We start from the raw sequence: 21,313 nt of genomic DNA, 5'->3' as shown, positions 1-21,313 counted from the left end.
GGACTCAGCCACTCACAAGCAGCAAAGGACTAAGAAATCTTCTCTCTGGCTGCTCTGGGTCTGTTTTATGGAAAGCAGGAGACAACCTGATGAGCAAATGAGTAAATATTTCATTTGAGCATCCCAGCTATGCTGGGTTACATAAGAGGCAGTGGAAGTTAAAGACACAGCAGCTTCCTCTTAGGAATTTCTGCAAGTCAGAGGAGACAACTTAAGGACAGCTTACAGCAGATAAAGTAATCATCTTCCAAACCCACTGCTTCACAGAGACAACCCCTCATTACTTCAGCTCCTTCCATTACTGGAACTTAGCTGGAAAAACAGAAAACTAAGGTACAGAAACAGGAAATTGTTTTTGCAGTAAAAAAGGAGATCAACAATTGAAGTGGAAATGTTGTCCAGACCAGCCATTCTACCTTACATCAGTAGCATAATTCCTTTTGTTAAAGGGAAGTGACAGAAGTCTGTGGCACCTTGAGATGTACAGAAAATATCACAGATATTTAGCATATACAACTTATTTGGGAAGGCACTGCACATGGCAGAATTCCTGCAAACTTTCAATTTTCAGGGCATTTTGCTATATAAGAGTTAAGCAAATACTTTAAGGATACAGATGAGAACGCCCTAAGAAAAACCCTCAAGTTTTCAAGTACAGTCATGGACACGGCTGCAGCAGTCACTGAGTGAAACTTGAGGACAGCATCTGCAGGATGCCAGGGAAAATTCGAATTAAAACTGGCAGAGAAGAAATAAAAGATTAAATCACATGCAGAAGTATTACCCACAAAAGCAAAGGTGATTTAGACAGGAGAGAAATTGATAAAGCGAGTGGGTGGGAAAATCAACTTTATTGCTGGAGATACAACTCTATTTATTATTTAGGATGATTCACCACCCAAATCCTGTGCCCTGAACAAAACCCACCTCGTGGGTTGCAGGCAGCTGAGCAAAAAGCCCAGATCAGCACAAGTTAGGATTAGACTGGCAACCTACTTTAGAGTCAATCATTACAAGGCTGAACCACAGCTGTCTGCTTTTAATGCACGGCTGCATTAACCCTCAGCAAAGTGCTTTAAAAATCGGCTCTCAAAAAAAGAGAAAACACTGAATCATTAAAACTTTCAGCACAAAATTGTAACTCTGTGCATTTGCTGCTAATAGATATTACTGAAGTGATCTAAGCCAAGAAAAGAATTACAGAAAATTATCATTTTCTACTGTGTCACACAACAAGCAGCTGAATGGTTTCTACAGACGGTAATTAAAATAAGAAAGTTCTGGTACAAATATGGAAACTGATTAAAAGACAGCTGTAAAGTCTGCTAAATCTGTGATAAAAAAAAATAAATCTGCAAAAGCAAAACATGAAAGATCCTTTATGAAAGGGAACCCTCTTTCAGTTTCATTGTCTGGGCTGACTTCTGGCATAGGAAAATGGGTTCTATGGGGCTGCATTTAAAAGGTCACAGAGTTTCCTTCCTTGATCTTTTACCATGAACAATTTTAGAAGGCATTAAACATTTCAGAACAGCCCATCTAAACAATTTTTTGCTTATCCTGTCATTGAATTAAGCTCAACCAATTCCAGTAAATCTGATAAACAAAAAAGCCCCCCCCCAAGCAGCTCCAAAATATAATATTTATGCCAGACACTAAATGCAAACTTGAGTCCATGCCAAAACAGCGTAAATTAGAGAAACGTAATTATTCTATAGCTGACAATTTGAAAAGAGAGCAGTGAGAGCTGGGAAACTCCATTTGCTAAGACAAAATCTATTTCACTCCCAGCAAACTGAACACAGTTGTTAAAACTGTGTCGTAATTCAGAGAGAGATAAAAAACACAAGACCGATTTCATGGATTTAGCACTCAGTACCTTGTTCTGGTTCACTCCAGAGCTGGGAATTGTCAGCAATAAATACTTCCAGGCCTATAAAACTCCATGAACTGCTCACTGTTCATCGAGAACCAGCGAGGGAGGGGCAGAGCTTCATTTATTCTTTCCAAAGAATGTTGCAGGTCCTTTTTAATTCACCATAAACTTCATCCTACCCCAGTTCTACAGTACAAAACATAAACTGACTCAAGGACACCATCAACATCAAAATGTTGACCCCAGAAGCAAGTCAGGACTGGCTTTATCATTATTCTACTCCACACCTGCAGCCTTACAGTTCCAAATTCAAAAAGCAGGGAAGAAAAACCCAAGCGAAAATGCAAGGTAGCAACACCTGTACTCACAGTCCCGACCTCTGAAAAGGCAGAAATCCATTTTTTTAATGCACTGAAACACACTTTCATTTTCCCCCCGCTTCAGTGCAACAAGGAGGACACAAATTTAGAGTTCCCAGTGTTTCCAGATGTTGCTGATGAGCGAAACACCAGCTGATCTCCCCCAGAACTCACTTTATTTCTGACCCTGTCCTATTGACAACTCCTCCTCTGCCCTCCAGCCAGTGGAGCCCTTTTCCAGGGCTCTCCATCTCCCCCTTCCCCTAAAGCCCAGCACTGGAGGCATACACAGGGAGGAAAGGAAGGTTTCAAACCTTGCCAGGAAGCTTTGTTGGTTTAACTCCAACCCTGCATCTGCCTCTGGTTTGAGACTGCAAAGCAGGAACGTTCACACAGCTCACTGCACCTCCCTGGCAGGGCCTGGCAGCTGATTCATCTGAATTTTTGAATATTTGCTCATAATATATTTGTACTGTGCTGCACACGAGGTGCTTCCTGCTTCTCTGGAGGGATAGCAAGGCTGAAACCAGACAAATTTTAACCCAGCGGCTGCTTTCCAGGTAAAATTGATCATCAAATACACGACATGAAATGCTATTATTTCTATTTAAGCAGAGCATGCACACAGTTTGCCCACAGAAACTTGAATATGCTGGCTGTTATCAGCTAGATCGGAGTCACCCATGCCTGAAAGAAACCACAACTCTCTCCCTGCTGTCCTGGCAAACTCCAAATGCCAAAACACGGCCCTTTCTTTCCAATTTCCTCTGTATGAACCCAATACATTCACCACCCATCAGCTGCCCGCAGTCAAACATCTCCCAGGACTAACAAAGTGTTGTGTTATCACCAGAAGCAACAGCTGAGCTTAAGGAGTTGAGATGATCCACGCTACCACATATGCAAGAAACCTGTAAATGTAAAAAGCAAGCACTGGTCACCAGCAGAATGTCAGTGCTGAGTGCATTAAAGCAAAGGGAAATGCAGTTTTCTCTCAGTTCAGAAAGACAACTCCTCCCAAGGTATTTTCTACAGCAGGGAAACCACCAGGATGCCAGAGAAGTGCTTTAATCTAAAGCAAACATCTCCACGTGATGGAAAAGAGAGAGAGGGGGAGAGCCCAGGCAGCTCCTGATCCTACAAGACAAAATTCATTTGCTACTGGGCAATTCTCCCTGCACGTTATCACGGAATCGGCTGCCACGAAGCTCAGCACAACTGAGAGAGAATTCCCTAAAAATCCCACAGGGAACGAGCTTCCCATGGTGGGGTCCCAGATATTTGGGAGGGCTCCTCGTTGCCATACAGCTCATCCCTGTATTTTACATTTATTCTAATTTACTGCCACGCCGAAGTGATCCAAATACAACTCAGAGGAGAAGATGAAGAGATTTGACATTTAAATTTACAATTTAAATAAACAAGTCACAGTCCTTGTTTGAAGTGTCCAGAGTCCCTTTGTGCTCATCCCCACAACCAATTACAAACTACCTTTTTTATTTAACAAAAAGAAAAAAAGAACAACAAACCCCACCTCATTATTTGCATGTTCTTTGTTATTTTTTCCCCTCTTTGAAATGCTCTTTTGGGGCCAGCTTTTTGATCTAAAAGGCATGTAATTAAAAAAAAAAAAAAAAGAAAAAAAAAAAGAAAGGAAAATCCTAAATCCCTACATATACTTTATAGGAACACTGATTTTGGGGGAATACACTCCCCAAAATTATATATATATTCCCAGGGATTGTGCCTGGATTACCAGGGCCAGAACACAGCCAGATTCCCCAATAAAACAAGTGTATTTCAAGTGTAAACTTCAAGTTTCTTAAGACCTTTGCTGATCAAATCCCATCAGTATTCCAAGAATCAATTTAGAGATATGAAGGAGCCATTTTCTCTGTATATGGAGAGCGACAGATGGAGCAAAATTTTCAGCACATTCTGAGTTGCTGTGATGTTCCTGTCATTGCAGCCAGTGAGGAGGCTCAGCAGAGCTGCCTCCCAGGAGCTGCAGGGCCAGGCTGATTAAAAAAAACAGATATTAATTAAAAAAAAAAAAAAAAAGAAGGGAGTGGGAAGGGACAGGTTCTTTTCATCTGGCTGAATTCCAGGGAAAGGATTTAGAGTTTTGCAGGCAGCCCAAAACTCAAGCCTGCTGCAAAGCTGTTTCCTCTCCCTCTTCCAGCTAAGTTTAATTATCTGCTTCTGCCTGACTTGGGAGAGGGAAGAGCCTCCTCCAGAATGCCAAGTGCCAGAGCAGCACCCAGGGACTGCCCCCTCCACCTGGAGCCCTGCTGACCTCCCAGCCAAGCAATCAGATCCACCCTGCCAGGAAAGAAGGGTTTTCCTGGCCTAAACCTAGGATTGTGCCTGGATTACCAGGGCCAGGTGCCCCAGTGACAGAGGGGAGGCCAAGGCATGGGGTGAGCAGGTGCAGACACCAAAAAACACTGCTGGAGTGTCACTGATGAGTGTGAAAGCTGATAATGAGCCTGCTAGAAGGGAAAGGGAGGGGAGGTCAGGCTTTGCTGTGCCATACATACAGCTGAAGTTGCACTGGTTAACATCCAAAGTAAACACCACTCCAGCATTTACAGCCAGCACCAACATTCCTACATCTTTCCACACTGGAAGAAACATGTGCTTGCTTTCCACCCCCCCCCCCCCCCTCTTTTTCCCTAAGTACTTCATTCTCACAACTTGAGCAGCCTGAGCATTTTACACCACTTCAAGTGTAAAACTTGGGGCTTCCAGTTGCACTCCAAGGGGCTGCTGTGCTTGGCAAACAGCATTTACCAATTCCAAGTATTATCAAAGTCTTACACCTAATCACCCAGCACTGAAGCATCCAAACCTGTGCTCCAGAGATCTAGACATCTAGACAGATATTCCAGCTATATCTAGGGAATGACAACCTAGAAAGCTTTGCTCTTTCAAATCATTATTTCCAAGTTATTCTGAGGTATTTGCTTTTACTGCTGATGGCTCGGGGTAGAGCAGCACTGCACAGGTGCTCCTTTGGGCTCCCGACAGACTTTGACACATCTTCCCAACAAAGCGAATCCCACAACAATTGCAGAGGGCTCTCTGTGCAGGATCCCCAGAGCGACCGAGGGTGCTGGGTTTGCTCAGATCAGATCTGCGCCCACAGGAACCACTTCCGCTCCCCAGACCGCAGGGCCTGCGCAGGGCAAACCACAACCTATCATTTGGTGCCTCCCAACAGGCTTGCAGGAACAAATTGCCAGCTGGAGAGCTGCACTTCAGCACCAGGAGATCTCTTTTATCCTCGGCATACGAGGATTCCCCCCATCCTTGCATTTATATCCACACTATATAAATTTGCTCTCTTCTATTGCAGTCCCCCCTCGATATTTGCCAGAGCTGATGCTGCCGCCCCAGTCAGGATGGAGGCAAAATCCCTCCTTTAAGACCCCAGAGCAGCAGCTCACTTTTAGCTGAGGTCATGCTTAAGTGAGGACATCACATAATTATAATTTTTCAAAAGTCAACACAGAGCAGAAAACCACATTATCTTCTTGCTTGTAAGCACCAGCTTTGAAGGCACTCAACAGAAGAACATTACCATCACGGTTCAAACACTGTCACATGGGACCTGCTGTCACTCGGAGCAGCCTCCTCAAGAGCCAGACAGGCGCTCCCAGACACCGAACGTGTTCCTTCAGTCCTGCACAGCACACTCAGCTGCAGCCCTGCCTTGTCGGGGCTTTGTGCCTTCCAGCAGCAGGTCCTGGCCGCCGAGGGCTGACATGTGCCTCCAGAGCATGGGGCAGGCAGGAAACCTCTCTCCTATCTGGCAGCCGCCACCAGCTCTTCCATTTCTCTCCCTCTCACTCACTTCCTATTGATTTCTCCTGTCTTACACTGCAGCTTTTTCCTATTTCCTTTCTCTGCTCGCTCGTTATGGCTTCCTCCTTTAATTCTCTTCTTTTCCACGTTTTCCATCACTTTTCTGGCAGCTTTGAACCCTCTTTTGCATCTGGGCACAGCAGAAAGGCAGCGGTGCCTCTGTGGCACGGAGCACTGAGAGGAGACACCTTGTGTGAAGTGCTGCCAAGAAGCTGCACCAACAGCCACTATCATAACAGGCTAAAAAAGACTTTCAAGCAGCCATCAGATGCTTCAGGTAAGCCTGCAGGTTGAAGCCTGTATGTTTATGGGAGCGGCGGACTCCCAGTCCTGCGCCTGTCTCGCATCAGTCTGGGGCTTTATTAAACACATGGGGCTTTTCCTCCAGACTGGGAAATGCTTGCTCAGGTCAATCCAAGTCCCACCTCAGCTTTCCAGCCCCTCTCCAGCTCACTCAGGAGTCAGTTAAATACTCAGAAAAGAGTATTTAACTCTTTTTAGGTTACTGATTTCACTTAGGAGGTCGCCCAAGCCCTTGGTAAAACAACTGCATGTGATACCACAAACCAGGATGCACAGCCTGCAAATAAATTCAGGATCAGCTTCTCACACAAACAAGAGTAAGTTGTGCTGCTACTCACAGATTAAAATAAGGAACAGAACCTGAATAAAGTTAAGATTTCCACCAATATCCCTGAAGATTTCCAACACGTATTTCAAGAGCTCAGGAGTAAAACCAGTTCAAGTCTTGCCCTTGCAGCCACAGTTCTTGTGCCAAGCGAGAGCAACCAAGAGCTGCCAGAACCTGGAGATTCTCCCTTAGTTTTTTAGCATCAACATTTCATCTTCTCTGTACCACCAAGAGAGGCCCTGCTGCTTAATTCACACAGTTCAACTTCTACACAACCCTGCTCCCTGCCCATAAAAGGTTTATTTTTTGGAAGAACTGAGCCCCGAGTGCCACATCCAGAACAGCACACACTTGTGACCATGCCCCTCCTGCCAGGAACACGGCCTGACTGCAGCAGGACATCTGACAGCATCCCAGGGACTAAAAGGACAATGAGACAGCTCACACCAGAATTATTCCAAGTACAGAAACCTGTGCTGTGATCTTTTCCACCTCAGGAAGGACTCTTCTCCTCTGCCTTCCCAGTGCCAGAGCAATTCCATGGAGCGCCTTTGCCACTGAACATCCCAGCCCAGACCTTTCAGCGTTGTCAAAACAGAGCCTAAAATAGCCCCACAGGATCACATTTAAGTGTTTGCCAACAAATGTAAACAGCAGTGTTTCTTATTTACCACCAGGCTCTGCAAGAAAGGGTTCCTGCCCATGGGCCTCAGAAGTCAAACAGACACAACACTGAAAATCCTCAAGGAAAGGATGCAGGGTGATAACAAAGCATCTGCCGCGTTCAGGAGACGATTTGTGAATGTCACAGGCTGAACACTGTTTGTTTGGCTTTTACTATTTATACTTATGCTTCCATTTGAAACATAAGGACACTGTTTTTTCCTGTCATTTTTAATGTATTTATTTTTACATGTTTTCTTTTCAAAGAAAAATGAGTAAACGTTGCTTCTTCCTGTCTTTTTCTAAGTGTGCTGTTACTGTTTTGTATGTATCCTGCCTTGTATTTTATCCCTTTTACTTAATCAAACACTGCACGTTTTACATCCCTTTTCATTTTACTAGTTCCCTTGCTGCTGCTTCTTCTGTCCTTATTTTAAGCCCTCTCTTCTGATGTTGAGATATTACCAACATCCAGGCTCCTGACCCTTAGTTTGATCAAGCTGAGACATGAACTAAGACTTTCATTCTTTAAACCTAATAATTATCCAGAGCAGGGCCACAGAACACAGCATCACCTACCTGAAAATATGCATTTAAGTCTATTTTCTCTTAGTGCTATTGACACATCTCTTACACAGGAAAATCTACTTATCTCAAAGCAGATAAAATATCAGGGGGAGTGCTTAGGCAGAGGAATATCTGGAATGCTGCAAGAAGCACTTTTATAGCAACTCATCCACTAGAAACTCGAGGATAATACAAATGGGATTCATTAGTAAGTCTCCAACTGCTAATTTTCAGAGGGAAGGAAGAGGTATTCAAGGAGAAACCAAGAGGATAAAGCCTTGAGGCAAGAGGCTGAGCTTATCTCTCAAGCAGCACAGCCAACATACCTCCCTGGTGACCCAAAGGACCACCTCGAGGTGGAGTGGAGAATTCAGTCTCTAGACCAAAGCAAACACTGCTCCTCTCTGAGACACTCTGCATAACTGCAAACTACAGCACAGGGCTGGCCAGGTGGGAGTGAGAACTTCAACCATCAGAGGTAAGTGGTGCTGCTCAAAACACTGCGGGGAAAACGGGAAAACAACAGTTAATGTCAAAAATCCTGGAGGTTATACTCCAAAGCCTCTTGGGAAAACAGAAGCAATCACTGAAGCCACCCAAATTCCTTAGACACAAATTCACTGGGAGACCCCACATCAGGAAATAACCAAATAATCCTTGTGTGCAATCATGAAATATGGAAAATAACTGGTATCTGCACCACCTTCCCCAGGCAAATTCATCAATACTCTGTACAGCCTTAGCATGAAATGCCAAAATCTCCAATGCCTAAATCACTCCTACAATAAATCACCACTTCTACACTAAATCACCTCTACTACAAAATCATCACTTTTATAACATGGTCCAGACCGGTTGTGAGAGTGAACAGAAGACTCTTTGATTTCCAGCAGAAGGACTGTGGTCACTGCTGTCACCCTCCAGGACCAAGGAACTCTCCTCTCACACGGGTCATGGAAGTCAGAGGACACCAATGAACACCCACAAGTCCCACCAGTGACCTCAGCAAAGTCCTGCTCCGAGGGCAAGCTGCACTTTCCTTCTCAAGCATCTCCAGCTAGGGCAGCGCTGAGTTGTTGGGTTTTTTTTGCTGCTAAATTCCTGTAGATGTGGTCCAGAATTTTGTAAATCTAAAATTGAGGGAGCCAGCATCCCAGTACCCTTCCTAATCAATCCATTCAAAATGTTAAAATGCCATTAACAGGAGTTCTGTGCGCAGGGAGAATTATACAATTGGGCTCACAGATGAAATATCATTCCTGCCTCCACCCAAATAATCACAACGCCCACAGCTCTACTCAAAACTAGAAAATCAAGCTCACCTCAGCTCCTGTCTCCAGTGAAAGCCCTAATAAACTATGCAACATGAAGTGGTAGCATTTGTGTCCCAGCCAGCAGTAAACACCCCAGACAGTCCTCTCTTCTGCCAGCCTCAAGAGCAGCAAAATAAAACATGAATTTATGCACAGACTCTGTCAACTGCTCATTTCCAAACACAGTGAAGGCACAACGATGGAAAGCCCCACTCAAAGACTATTATTCTTTTCAGTCCTTAGATGTCATGCTGCAGCCCGTTTTCCATAAAGACTGGATTTTACAAACTCTACTAATTTAAAAAACGCATGATAATGACATCTAACTACTCAGCAAGGCGTGACTTCCCATGCAGCTCTTACCCTGCTGGAAGAAATAAAACCCTTTTTCCCCACCATACAGTCAAAGAATTCCCAGTTACTACAGGGACTTCCAAAGAGCCAAAGACAGGGAAAGTGCATCTAAAGCAGATAAGAAACAATTAGAGTCTATTTTAATACCAAGTCAGGAGCAAATCACCAATTAAAACTTCTCAAGGATAATTATGTGCTGCTGTTTTCCAATCATAGCAACAGAAACTACAGCACGGTTATAAATAAAACTCATTTGCAAGCAACTGCAGAGAAGAGCCACCAGTTCCTCAGCGAGGTCCTGCGAAAGCAGGAGCCTCCTTTCTTTTATTGGCCTTTAATAAACAGAAAGAAACATAAAGCAAGTCCTGCAGCCGCGCAATTGCTCAACCCTGAAGTGTGTTTGGAACGGTGACAGGAAGAAAAATACAGTTAACTCCGAGAGCGAAAAAAATTAATGGCACACAAATGTTTCTTTAGTGTCATAACAGGATACAGCCGAGCTCGGCCCGGCCTTCGGTGGCCAAGCAGAGGCTGGAAATGGCCGAATTTCAGCCCGGCCCCAGCGTGGCCTTGGGAAGAATAAAGCCCTTATCTCACCCGGCCATGTGTGGCCGGCCACGCACGGCACAGAGCGACGCCCAGAGCTGGCCAGTGTCCGGCCAGGAGAGCTCCAGAGGCAGGGAATGTGGGCACACTCCAGCAGGAACACAAAAACTCCTCCAACAAACCCTGCCCAGCCACCCGCTGCCTCTCAGCCGGTCACAGATGGGCCTCAAAGTGCACTATCCCCCTGCCAAAAACCAGCATCCAGCAGCAAAAATCCAACCGAGCACCAGCGAGTAGCCAAATATAAATTTTTTTCAAGCTAAAAGATATGGCAAATCTCACCTAAATCCAGAGCTGGATGAAGCTCAGTCACCTGACTGATCTGAGATACCTTTAGGATAAGAAAGGTCCCCTCGATGTGCAGATTTCCTTCCACTAGCGATCAAGTCAAGCCAGAAGAGCAGCTCAGGGATGTCTACCTCAAAGACTTACTAAGCTCAGCAAGATAAATGCCACCTTCGGAGGCCTCTGAACAAATACAGCATAGCTAAGAGAGGATTAAATTAAGAGGGTGTAAATGTTTACAAACAGAAAGGAGCGGAGCAATAGGGCTGGAGATGAATACGGTCCCATGGGCACCGGGACTATGAAAAAAAAGCAGCTGACAAAGTAAAAGAACATCCTGAGGGGAAAGAAGGGGAAGTTGAAGTCAGTGTTTAACTCTCTCAAACCATCTCAAGCCATGCAAGGCACCACAGCTACCCTGGAGAACGTTCTGCTGCTGTGTTTCTAAGCCTCAAGGGCTACGTTAGGAGATAATTTTTTGTCTGCCTGCACCCTTTAGGTGCTCCCCAAAATGCTGATGGGGAGCAGCGTGTGCCAGGAGCTCCTCCAGGAACTCTCAACAGCCATCACACTCTCAGGAGCCTTAACATCTGTTCTGCCTTTTTTGTTTAATGCCTGGTATTCCCCCACTCCCCCCGGCACTCACTTCCCTCCAGACTGAAGGCACTTGAAGAAAAAGACACCAGAAAATGATGCTGCTTTGGGAGTTCTGATAACAAAATCTGAGCATAACCATTACCAAAATTAACTGGGTTAAGGTTTAGTCCACAGAGAGAGTGAGCCCAGACACATCAGATATGAACTGGCCTGACTGTGTTTCAGCAGTGCCAGACACTAAAATCCATTCAACTTTCCTGGGAAAGAGAACAAAAATAAAAGGGGAAAAAAAATAAAAAGGAGGGGACTTAATAAAAACATCGTTTATCATCCTGGCTACAGAACAGCACTAGAAATGGCCATTCATACACTCCTAATTTATATATTTAATGGTAATCATGACATCATCAACAAAAACATGAGATATAAAACATGTCAAGGATGAGACAAGTGCAACCCTGGACATGGGAAATGTGACAGCCGTCAAATCATTACCACCTTAAACTGAAGGGATACCAAAGGAAATATCTGCTGCCTGCAACATGCATTTAGGCAGCTCTACATATGCAAAATGCAAGTATGTAAAGCTAATATGAAGAAAAATCCAGACCCAAGCTACCCTATTATATTCCTAATACCATCTGGCACAGATGCGAGCTGGGTTTTCCTGGTTTAAGGCAATTCCCATCTCGATCCCACCAAGGAAGGTGACTGACAAGCAAAAAAGAGAATTGAACATGTCAGATGATTTATACCACGTAGATCTAATGACAGTGGAAGCATCAACATTATTTATATTGCACCTGCTTTACATTCCAAGCTCAAGAGCCACACTGAAAGAGGCAACACAGAGGCTGCCTGGGCCTAAAGGGAAAAGGGGAATGTACTGCAGGGACAAGGGTGATCAAAAACCATCCCTCCAAATGCTGCACAATGCTGGAGATAAAAGGAATGGCAGAGGTCCACACGATGGGAACAAACACCACCACCATGTCTGGGGTTCTGCTGGAAGGTTCAGCCAGGGAACAATCACAGAATCATCAGAGAATCCCAGAATGGTTTGGGTTGGGAGGGTCCTTAAAGATCATCTCATTCCCATCCCCCTGCCATGGGCAGGGACACCTTCCACTATCCCAGGTTGCTCCAACCTGGCCTTGGACACTTCCAGGGATCCAGGGGCAGCCACAGCTCCTGTGGGCAACCTGTGCCAGGGCCTCCCCACCCTCACAGGGAATAATTTTTCCCTAATATCCAATCTAACCCTAATCTCTGAGTTTGAAGCCATTGCCCCTTATCCTGTCACTCCAGGCCTTTTAAAACAGTCTCTCTCCATCTTCCTTTTAGGCTTCTTCAGGTCCTGGCAAGCCACAATTAGGTCACTCCAAAGCTTCTCTTCTTCAGGCTGAACCATGACCATGACTTTGTCCCCCAGAGCTGGGACTGCTTCAGGCCAGAGGTGAAAAACAGTGACAAGAAGAGATCCAGTTTCCCCACATTCCCCCAGCCATCACAGAAATCCAACTGCCAGGGTTGTGGAGACAGCTCCTCACCTGACATTAAAAGCCTTTTGATCCAAAACCTTAATGGAACACCAAACAAACATCCTCCTGACATGACTGAGAGCAAAAGGAAATGAGACATTTTTTTTGTCTTCGCTGCATTTTCAATTTGGCTGCTCCAATTCAATAATGGAAAGTATTTTGTTTTACTAACAAGTAAATTAAATTCCCTGTTCTCGTGCTTTTCCTTTCCATGCATCACTCAGCTGCCTCTTGGTATGAAAATCCTGTCGTTCTTTTTGATATCATGCAACTGCCACAAGACATATGGCCCTAAGTACGTAACAAAATCCTCACAAATCCACTGAAATGCCTTTTTACTGTCATTGCCTCGCCTGGTACAGAGAAAAACATCCTGCAACTCAAGAATCATTCATGCACTGCAAAAGAAACAATTCCGCTAGTACAAACTACACAATTAATTGCCAAGATTTAATACTCTGTGAACAGTTGTAAACACAGACTGTACACAAGTCTGAGCTGTCCCAGAGCCCTTTGGACTGTGCTGTCTGTGAGGACCTGTGGAGTCACGAAAAGCCTGGGTTTAAGTGAGAACCACACTCAGGCTCTTTCCTGCCCACACCTGGAGCCCAAAATTGGTGAGCTCAGGCACCCAAAAGCATCATTGCTCTATCCCAGCCCCAGCTTCGCTGCTGTGCCAGAACTGCTTGGTCATGAAAGGCCAAAGCGAGGCCTTTGCCACACACATTCAAACCTTAACCACCAGAGAGACGTGATAAAGATGCGATAAAATAAATGTTTTTTAGCGTACAGTGTCAAAAAAAGGTATCTTTTCTTCTCATAAAAAAAAAAATCTGAGGACTCTCATTCCACTCATTTCAAAAGCAAGTGAAGAGGCTTCCTACTTGACTTTTTTTTGGTCATATTTTTTCCCCTTCCTCTGAAACATCCCAGCACAAACAAGAGAACTCCAAACATAATGAAAGGCACCTGCAGAGCAGCCCAGAGGCCTGAGCAGGTATCTGAAGACAGACACCAGCAGACATTCCTGCTTGTCAACTATCCCTCCTGCCCTCACCTGGAGTGACCTCTCTGCAGTACTTGACCCAAGGAGACCCAAGTGCATCCTCAACACGGTCTCTGAGTTGAGGCTTGAGCTATATCCTAAATTCTGGTGGCTTCTCCTGCTCAAACTTCTTGCAGGAACATTTGCTTTCGGTGTTCCTCGCAGCACCAGCCCATTCTGGGAGCTGAATTACCACCCCTGGTTCCTACAAAGTCAGTCTGGCAGGCTTGAAAGCTGTTGGACTTGAAATACTCCGGTTTCAAAGTTAACCCAGTCGCTTTGACAGTCAAGACACCCTTGGTTCCCAGAAACTCTGATTTAATCCTGCTCTTCTGATCCCGTCTGTCACTGAAGTCAGAACACCAAGTACATGAGCTCTGCGAATATCTCCCACTTCAAAAAAAGAAAAAAATTTAAGAAATCTCATTTTATACTGACCTGTCCGTGATTGTGGACTGTGTGCCACTCATTGGAGCCTTTGGCAAGAAGTCGTATTATCCAATTTACATTTTACTATTATTGCAGGAATATGAACGAGGCTTTGCCCCTCACATGCACCGAGGTTCAGGATCCAGCCTTGCTCCAGAAGAGGCATGCACAGAGGACAAACTCAGTTCAAGGGCAGGAGAAGGGAACAAAAAAAAAAAAAACAAAAAAACCAAACCCAATCCAAAACAACTCCAAAACTCTTCTTGCAGTCACCCAGAATATCCAAACCACGGAAGTGGGGCGTGGGGGATAAAGGAAAAAACTCCAACAAGAAAAAACTCCAACAACAACAACAACAACAACAAAAAAAAAAGAAGCGACAAACCAAGCTCGGTGGACTCGGGGAGAAAAAAAATGAAAACCTTCCCAAGAAGCGGCCGATCCTCCCCGGCACGGGCAGAGCGCGGGGGGCCCGTGCCCGTCCCCGCCGGGGCTCAGGGGCTGCGGCGCTCGGGGGGCGGGCGGCGCTCCCCGCCCGCGGCCGGGCCCATCCCCGCTGCCCGCCCGCCCCGACCCCCGCCCGTGCTGCGCCCGCAGGGGGGTCGGGCAGGGCGGCCGCCTCTAGGCCCGGGGCTCCATCCCCCGCCGCTCCGCCTCTCGCTCCGGCCCGGGACCCAGCGGGGCGCTGCGGGCTGGCTGCGCTCCGCTCTCCGCTCCGCCGCGGGGCCGAGTCCCGCCGCCGCCGCCGCGGACCCCGCTGCGCTGCCCTCCCGGCCCGGTAGCGGCCCCGCTGCGCTGCTGAGAGGCGCGAGCGGCGCGTCCGGAGGAGGCTGCGCCGACACGAGCCGGGCCGGGCCGGGTTCGCCCCTCCCCGGCGCCTCCGGGGGGCTCGTACCTCCGGCCGCCCCGCCCCGCCGCCGGATCCCTCCGCCGGCTGCCCTCCTCTTCCTCCTCTTCCTCCTCCCTCTCTTTTTCCTTCTCCTCCTTCTCCTTTTCCTCCTCCTTCTCCCCCTCCTCCTTCTCTTCCCCCACCTCCTCCTCCTCCCTCGCAGCCCTTCCCCCGGTCCCTGCCGAGGCCTTTCCCCTTCGGGAAGCCTTTTCCAGACCCGCGGGGTGTTTCCTTCTCTTGCCGTCTCCGCTCGGTCGCAGCCGCTCCTCCCTCACCGTGTGTCCCTGCCGGAGAGCTTTCCCTCACCCTGGATCCCTAACCCGAAGAGGTTTCCCTTTTTCCCGTCTCCATTCCCCATCCCCAGCCATCCATCGCCCGGCTTTGCCGTGTCGCCAGCGATGAGGGCAGGGAGCGCCAGCATCTCCATGGAAAATGTGACACCGACGAAACTTACAGCAGTAACAAAATAAATAAGCGGCGAATTAAAAGATTAGAGGTGCCAGGAGCTGTGCAGCGCCGGAGCCTCAGGCAGTCCCCGGCTGCGCTGTTTGCTCCCAGGCCTTTCCTGGCTCTCTTGTCCAGTCTCGCGTTCCCTGCATTTCCCACACACGTTTCATCAGGAATTTTTCTCACAGGTTAAGGTCAACACAAATCCGAGAACTGATCCCTCCCTGCACATACGTTCCGGAAACACTGAGACCAAGGGTCTGCTCCTGCTCCCCTTCAAAACCTCCGGTACAAAAAGATGAGCAACACAGGGTATTTGGGCATTTAAATTTCAGCAGGTGTGGATTTCCCTCTCCTCAGCCGCAGCCTCAACACAGACACATCCTTGCTGTAACTCCCTGCCCTTTATGCCACGTACCACACAGTCTAAGAGAGAAATGCCTGTCTCGAATCTACACAGAATCCCAGAATGGTTTGTGTTGGAAAGGACCTTAAAGATGATTTTGTTCCAACCCCCCCCCAACCCCTCCTCTATCCCAGGTTGCTCCAACCTGGCCTTGGACACTTCCAGGGATCCAAGGGCAGCCACAGCTGCTCTGGGCAACCTGTGCCAGGGTCTCAGCACCTTCACAAAAAATAATCCTTTCCTAATATCCCACCTAAACCTACTCTCTGTCAGTGCGAAGCCATTCCCCCTTGTCCTGGCACTACAAGCAACTTGTTCCCAACACCTGGAAATGACATATCTGTCTTAGAACTTCAGGAAACTTCCATGCTACTGCTCCAGAAATTAAAGCTTGTGAGCAGCACAGATGTGGAATGAAGAGCAGGATGTCTCCACTGCCAGTAATTCCTGCCCCCTCTGCACAAAGGAACTTGTGGAACATCACTCTTCCCTACCGAATGCCAGCAGACTAAAATAACCTTATTAGCTAATCCAAATCATCTAGGACACCATGCTTCTTCCCTTTAATTAATCCTGCCGGGATGTAATTCAAAGCTGGGACACTGGACTTGGATAGAGGCTGGAAAACAGGCTCTGGAAACTCGGGAGCAGATCCCTCGCTCGGCACACAGGACCATACCTTGCCTGAAGCTACATCCAGGCCGCTGCCGCTCTGGAACACGGAGCTTTTTCCTGCTTGGAGCGAAGCGAGCGTGGATCAGGAAGCCAGCAGACTGTCTGAGAGCCTGAAGAATTTGTTGTTTTGGTGAAGTTCAGAGCAAAGAGGGGAAGCGTGGGATGAAATCATTTTCTACATGATACTTCACATATATACGCGGGACACTTATACTTCCTTTTTTGGTTTCCTTTTGGGGAAAATAGAGGCTTGGGAGGAAAAAAAAAAAGTGTGGGAGTGCAAGACAAGCAGCCACGTCTGCCTTTCCTTCTGCAGCTGTGTGCAATACAGTCATCAGTGGTGATGAAGTGACTGGATGCCTCCATATAGCTATATTTATTTATTATATATCTCTTTATTGCATCTTCTGTGCAATAAATCCCTCCCTGCTTTTAACTTTGGGAACATCGAGTACTGTGCCTGGAGAGGGGAAAGCTCCTGGGAGATCTGATTCATGGCAGGCCCAGCATTTGCATATTAGGCCTCAATGCTTTTTTATTACTTTAATTATATTTTATTGTGCATGACAACATAACGAGAACAATTAGCTGGAGGAAATCCTAAGACATAGATTCTGAAACTGTGACTGCTTCTCTTTTCTGCAAATGCTGATTTTTTTTATTTTTTTTTTGTGGGAGCTGCATACTTAGATTAAGACAGATGCCTGTTTATGATAATTCTGGTTTACAACCTGAAATATGGGGTGGGGAAATCAATACACAATTATACTGTTCCAATTAAAATAGATTTTTTTTTTTTTTTGGTAGCTCTGAAGTTGTTACTTGACCTGAATTTACACACAGAACCCTCCCATGGCGTGGGGGGTTGGAGCAAGATGACCTTTAAGGTCTTTTCCAACCCAAACCTAATTTCTCTAATTAACCTCATCAATCTGTTTTTCAGTCCAGAGCACAGCTAAGCAGGACCCTAAAGTGGAGAAGGTTAATTCCTGTAAAACTTATTATTTTGCCTTAAAATAAAGGTCAAATCCTTGGCGGTGCCTTATAGGGGCTCCTGTAAAATCAAATTCATAGAGGAAGTGTTTATCGAGGATCCTTTGGCCAAATCCCCCTTTCCCAGCCTCGCACCGAGGAGCTGTTGCCATCTGCTGGGAAAGCCTCGAATGGCTCTTCTAACCTGAGCTCCCGGCCAGGTAAAAGGTGAGGAATTTGGAAAAAGGAGCATTTCCAAGCGCTTTAGGATCGTGGAGCTCTGGAATGCTCCGAGGGGGTTTGCACCGCTGTGGGCTCAGCATAAACAGAGATAAAAATCAGCAAAAGGTGATGCTTCAAGATTTTAAGCGTGGATAAATTTCAGAAAAATTTCAGTTTGTGTTTGAGATGGGATAATCAGCTGAGTTTTACTGAGCTCCACCACAAAAAATCAAATACAGAATCTTTTGCTCCTTAAAAGTGATCAATTTAAAGCCAGCGATAAAATGCCCCGGTATTTTGAACTGTTGTTTACACTCACCATAAAATGCTCAGCCAGCTCCTGGTTTTCTGCTGCTTTTGGAAGCCAACAGCCAAACCTTTACACCTTGCACAGCTGGAGGGGAAAAGCAAAGGGGAAACGATTCCAAGTTCATTTCCCAAATGCGCCTAGAAATTTGTGACTCCTGAAAAACAGAGAGGACCTAATCCCAGAAAACACAAACAAATTTGTGCTGTGCTCCACATTTCTGTGCAATTTCACAGCCTTTTTGCACCTCACACCTTAAAATGGGCACCAGATTCTCTCTCTACCCTTGTCCTGCACCCTGGAAATGCACCCAGGGTTGGGCTGTGCTTTTAGGCCACTTGTGACACAATGCTTTGCTGATTTTGAGACACAGAGAGCCTAATCTATCAGAGCTTCTACACTGACAGCTTATTACAGTCCCTAAACCTGGATAATCCACGAGGCAGTCAGCATTTTTATAGCACTAAGCTTTCTTTCCATATCAGCAGAATTAAAGCAGCAACCTTTGTAAGGACAGATGAAGCTGCTGGACATTGTGCTCTGAGTTTCCTTCTATTTCTCCATCCTCTGATTAAAAAGAAAGAGGTACTTGTCACCAGAGTAAAATCTGAAGAAATGGAGAACAGAATTTCTCTCGACATTTGAGGATTGTGGCACTGAACACATCTTGCTTAACCTTCTGACACAACGCACAGCTCAAACAACACAACACGAGCACTGCTGAAAAGCTGCTGTTACTGCTTTACAAAAGCTTTCTCCTTGTACCTCAAGCTGTTCTATTCCTCCTTAAAATAATTTTCTAAAGATCCCTTATTTTGCCAACCTACCCGCTGCCAAACTGCCCCTGGAACTTGAGGCAGACAGGGCATTGATTTCTTTGGACATGGAGACCCTGTGGTATCGATGTAATAGCATTTCAAAGACTTAAAATGCTGCTTTCACATCAGTGCCTGGACTATTGCTGCAAGGGAATAAAGCCTTGACTATTAAAAAATTGCAATTTTTTCAAGTACAAATAAGGAGTTCAGCTACAAAGAGAGGGCAGACGACTGAAAGAGGAGGTTAATTTTACAAAGCTCGACTGCAGGGCCAGCAGGAGAAGCAAAAGACAGGCAGCAAGGTTGCCTGTAAAGAAATAATAGGATGATAAAAAATGAAATTAATTGGGTGTAGAGGGGGAGATGTCACTTTTTTACAGACAAAACACATCTGACCACTGACAATGCCAGATTTTGTCATTCCTGAAGAAACCTGGGAGACACTTGCAGCTCTAAAGCAAAGCTTCAGAACTCTGCTGTACTTTCTTCCCTGCTTCTGGAACTACCTCAGAGGTTCAACAAAGTCCCAGCACAAATTCTTGCAGGCCCTGAGACCCCTCCACCCCCAGGCTGGGCTCTGTAAACAGAACAACATCTCCAGAGGGCTCAGTGCTGCTCAGCAGCTGCTCCCCAGCCCCCTGGAGGATTTTAAGATGGATTTAAGGGTTACGTGCAAACAACTAAATTGGCTTAACTATTTATAGAAGCCAAGACTTTTAGCATGCTGGATCTCTGGCCATCAGCAAGCAGAGTGGCTGTTTACCAACACACCACCACAGGGCTTTCCTAGGCAATAATATTAATTTATGATTGAGACGAGCTCACAGTGTGGAAAAACACAGGAGAACTTTCTCCCTTGGCATCCAGGGCATGGAAAACAAAGGGAACATTTTTGCTCCATCCTACTGAATCACTGAATCTTTTAGGTTGGAAAAAGCCCTCCAAAACCATCAAGTGCAACCTTTGACTTAAGAGCAGCACCCAAAGAGAGAAAACCCATTCCTCATATAATTAAATAATCTTTATTTTTATAAAACATAATACAAAGCATCTACACCATTCACTGGTGGAACATTAGTTGCTATTACACAGTAATCCAGACACAAGTTATTATTTCACACTAGTTCTGCAGTTTCCTCTCACAGTTTGCCCTAGCCACTATGGACTAGCCTGAGGACAGGTCCCACCCTGTGCTCCACAGCTTGGAATTTGTACTTCTGGGCCTGTGATTCTATGCTGGAGCCCACTCACTGGGCTATGAGGCCTTGCTCTACCTCATAAAGCCATTCCAAATTGCCCTTTTGTTTTCTTGTTTACTTTCTAAAGCCTCAGAACTGAGCAGTGCTCTCCTTCTTCCAACCAAGTTTCCCCTCAGTTCAGAAAAGGGGACCACTCAACCACTCTATTTCAAAATACCTTCAAACAGGTGTTTCACAGATACTGCAGTCACTGCCATCCTCATCCACCTGGGCAGGGAAGGGCTGTAACCCCCTAAAGCTGCACCCAGCCCTCAGCAAAGGTCAGACCCCAAAACCACCAGGGCTGCTTTGGAAACTCTTCATGGTGGGCAGGTCAGCAGCTCACCAGAAATGACCAGCCTGTTTTCACCTCCATTTCTCCAGGACTTGCCGCTGAAAGCCCTCACTCCCTGCTCAGGCTGGTGGTTGAGACTCTTTTGGCTCCAGATTCCTTGCAATCCTGACCAGGGAGAACCCACCAGACACCTTTTCCTCATCTTGGGGGTCCTTGTGAAGAAGCAGCAGCACAGCTGATCTCTACCTGCATGTCCCGCTCACTCCCTTTGACCCTGCCCTTAAGCACCTTTGCAAAACACCTCCACTGCTGCTTTTGGGATGCTGGGAAGTGCCACATTCAGGTGACAAAGCACTGCTGATGGCTCATAGCGGGAAGTGCTTCACTCAAAGCAACTTTTGTACAGCACAGCGTGACACAAACCACCGAGAATTCCTCAAAGGTGGCTTGGTGCTAAATGGAAACACCCCACGAGGTAGGTTAGACTGCACCCACTTCCCAAAGTGGGTTAAGTTGAGGCAAAAAGGCTCCTGGATGTGCTCAACAGAGCAGCAGAGCTGGGAGAAAGACCCAGCAAGCCCCAACCAGCCCTTCTTGTCTCCTTTCAAGGCTTGGTCGTGCTGATTGAGTCAAGTTTCCTTTCCAGGACTAACTCATCAGCTGGCTCTGCTCATCTGAAGGGGTTTTTTGGGGGTTCTTCAGGTCTTTGGCTGCAGCAGGCAAGGCTCTAGCAGAAGGGGTACCTGAGCTGCACTGGAGGCTCAAAGGAGATGCTCAAAATCACAGCAACAACAAAGGAACAGCTTAAGAACATGCAGTGAAATAAACTCCAGAAGCTGCCAGCTGGGCATGGTTTTTCCCTGCAAATGGGAATAAAGAGAAGTAATGCTTATTTTTTTCTCCCAGTCAGG

The 21,313-nt window shown here is 46.3% G+C and overlaps 1 protein-coding gene across 2 annotated transcripts in view; it reads right to left on the bottom strand.

Moving 5' to 3' along the window:
- ARHGEF12 (Rho guanine nucleotide exchange factor 12) overlaps nucleotides 1-14,983 on the bottom strand; it is a 67,353-nt gene extending 52,370 nt beyond the window's left edge. For both annotated transcript variants that reach the window (XM_068994602.1, XM_068994603.1), the window contains exon 1: nucleotides 14,143-14,983. In XM_068994602.1, coding sequence (XP_068850703.1) covers nucleotides 14,143-14,174 — 32 coding nt within the window. In that variant the 5' untranslated portion in view covers nucleotides 14,175-14,983. The remainder of the gene's footprint in view (nucleotides 1-14,142) is intronic.
- Between the last annotated feature and the right edge of the window lie 6,330 nt (nucleotides 14,984-21,313).

The sequence above is a fragment of the Aphelocoma coerulescens genome, chromosome 24 (assembly GCF_041296385.1).
Source record: "Aphelocoma coerulescens isolate FSJ_1873_10779 chromosome 24, UR_Acoe_1.0, whole genome shotgun sequence".
NCBI lineage: Eukaryota > Metazoa > Chordata > Aves > Passeriformes > Corvidae > Aphelocoma > Aphelocoma coerulescens.
Note: the sequence above shows the minus strand (reverse complement) of the source record. Positions and strands in the feature narration are given on the sequence as shown.